At 34.8% G+C, this 2536-nt stretch overlaps 1 protein-coding gene across 1 annotated transcript; it reads right to left on the bottom strand.

Moving 5' to 3' along the window:
- Positions 1-1320: 1320 nt before the first annotated feature.
- On the bottom strand, positions 1321-2189 carry LOC102399125 (E3 ubiquitin-protein ligase RNF138-like). The gene is given in 2 exon segments (XM_044930666.1): positions 1321-1815; positions 1817-2189. Coding segments are annotated over 2 exon segments (732 nt in total). The 5' UTR covers positions 2170-2189; the 3' UTR covers positions 1321-1436.
- Positions 2190-2536: the final 347 nt, after the last annotated feature.

Raw genomic sequence — 2536 nt, 5'->3', positions numbered from 1 at the left:
TTATACAACATATGTATATATTAGCAGCAAACTACTTCTGAAATTTTATGTTCTTTTAGTTATTTATTTTAAAGAAAGCATAAACGATTATATTAGTATGGAATGTCAGCTAATCCACTCTTCAGCTTTATTCTGTGATTTGGGCCTTCTAGTACAAGTTATTTTATGATTTTTATTAATGAATATGAAGAATGAACTCAATTTTGACTAAAATGTAGTGAAACAGAGTGGCTGGTAGGATCCATCTCACTACTATAGTTCCGCATTATCTTTCAGATAACAAATGAGCACCATATAAACATACAATTGTGTAGGTGTGTAAACTCAAGTTTTAAGGTGTCATAGTAGCCAAGTAGACAAGTTAGCATTTGACTGTTACTTTAAAAATTTGGTAACATACAAAATTTTAATCAACTCAGATAAACACATCAACCCCATATTACTAGTCCCTTTTAATAATCTTAATAGAAATTCTGCATATAACCAGACAAATTGCATGCTTATATGTGTATATATACATACAAAAGTGCATGTATATATACATACACATCTTTAGCTTTGAACAAATTTCTAAATTGAGATGAAGTCAAACTTCTCATTTAAATATATAGAGAGAATGTAATATCACCAACTGCAAGTTTCTAATACAAGTTTCATCATAGCTAACCAGCAATTCTGTTACTGAAAATTCTGAGGCCAAAGAGCTGTAATTCAGCTTACTGTACTTTAGGCTTACATATTAGTCAGCCAAACAAACAAGATTTGACATTACCAACTTGTCCACCAAAGAAATCAATTTTTCTCTTGATATTTCCTTCTAACAGCAAAAAGTAAATATCTATACAATGAGTTTTTGCTTTTTAAAGAGTTAAAATTATTAAAGAAATCTCACTAGTCTTCAAAAATACTAAACATTATATAAATACAATTTTCTTATAGTTGAATTCTTCAGCTAGAATCTGTATTTAAAAAAGTTTCCTTTGGATTGTTTCATTTATCACTTCAAGTCTCCATTTGCATCTCAAATAACTGGCTCAGTTTTGTTAGTTTATATTAATCACATCACTCAGAATTTGGTACTGTGTTACCTGTGTACAATAATGTCAATGGGAGGAACTGCACCAAATTTCAAAAGCAAGGGAAAATTCAAGAATATGTAATGCAAAAAAGGTAAGTACATTAGGGATTCTCTTCTCACCATTAATGAAATATAATCCTTTTAATGTTTATAAAGATAATGTCCTAAGCTTTATCTTTTAACTTATCAAAAGAATTAAGTTTTTACATGGCCCACCTTTTTCAATTAAAAAACTAAAACAATAGACTGAATTACTTTTATTAATATACACATCAAGTTATTGAAATGGTGACTTCCTGTAGTTTTCTCCTTAAAGATGGCACTTGCAGGTACAAAGATGCAGAGGTGTCTACAGCCTTCAGATGTTTACTTGAAAAGATTCTTCAACTGCAGTTTGATACTGGGTTTCCTCATCTAGCTGAAGATTCACAAATTCTCCATAATCAAACTGATGTCTTTGATTTAGATGACTAACAAAATTTCTAGTAACCTGGCTAGGATCTCCCCAAGGAAGAGACACACAAATAGGACACGTCACAGGAACTATCTGAAATAGGTGATTACTGTTACAATGATCCAGTAAACGCTGTCTGGTAAAATTTGATTCTTGACACAAGGGACACTTAAAGGTAGGATGCCCAGAAGAACCTGTATTCTCTTGGTAAGTTTCTATGTTATCAGATGCAGATGTTTCACTCCTGTTACTGTTTCCTACTGAATCTTGAGAGATCTGAAAGAATGATAGAATAAACACCATATTCATCTTGATACTTCTTACAAGATTTGTAATGATGTTTCATGCGATAGAATTTAATCTGTTTTGCACAGCATCTGCAGCTACCAGAAAATTTCCTTGTGGTATTTTCAAGGTCTAAGGCCCGTTCAGGACATGCTCTCTCTCTTCTAGTCACATTTCCACCACAGAGGGGACAATGCATTCCGCTTTCTCTCATTGCAGTCAGGAAACACTTTCTACAAAAAACGTGCTGACAGGCCGCAGCCCGCACGGGCGTTTTGAGCACCTCCTGACAGATGGGGCAGTAGAAATCATCTTCGGTGTAGGACATGGACGCGGAGAGCTCCTCGGCCATGATGGGGGACGAAGGAGGAAGGCGATGGCGGCCTACAGATAGTCTTCTAAGAGAAAGTGTATTCATTGTTAATTAAACTTGGATCAAATTAAGTAATCAAATGCTTAATAGACTCTGGAACTTCACCAGATTTTACACCTGGAATAGAGTTATTACAATCAAAGCATAGTCTTAGACAATGGAGTAAGGATATACATTGCAAGGGAACCTGAGAGTTCAGGAATGATCTTTGTGTTGCCACGCTGCCTTTGTCTCTAAGTCTTTAGACACCACCAGCATTAGGACAAAGCACCTCACCATGAGGAAACTCAGAGTCAGCAGGAGATAGAGTGTTCACAGTGGGCTGTGCATAGGTGCATTTTAGCTA

This window comes from Bubalus bubalis, chromosome 17, assembly GCF_019923935.1.
Source record: "Bubalus bubalis isolate 160015118507 breed Murrah chromosome 17, NDDB_SH_1, whole genome shotgun sequence".
Classification (NCBI taxonomy): domain Eukaryota; kingdom Metazoa; phylum Chordata; class Mammalia; order Artiodactyla; family Bovidae; genus Bubalus; species Bubalus bubalis.
The sequence above is the reverse complement of the archived record's forward strand: the minus strand, read 5'-3'. Positions and strand labels throughout refer to the sequence as shown.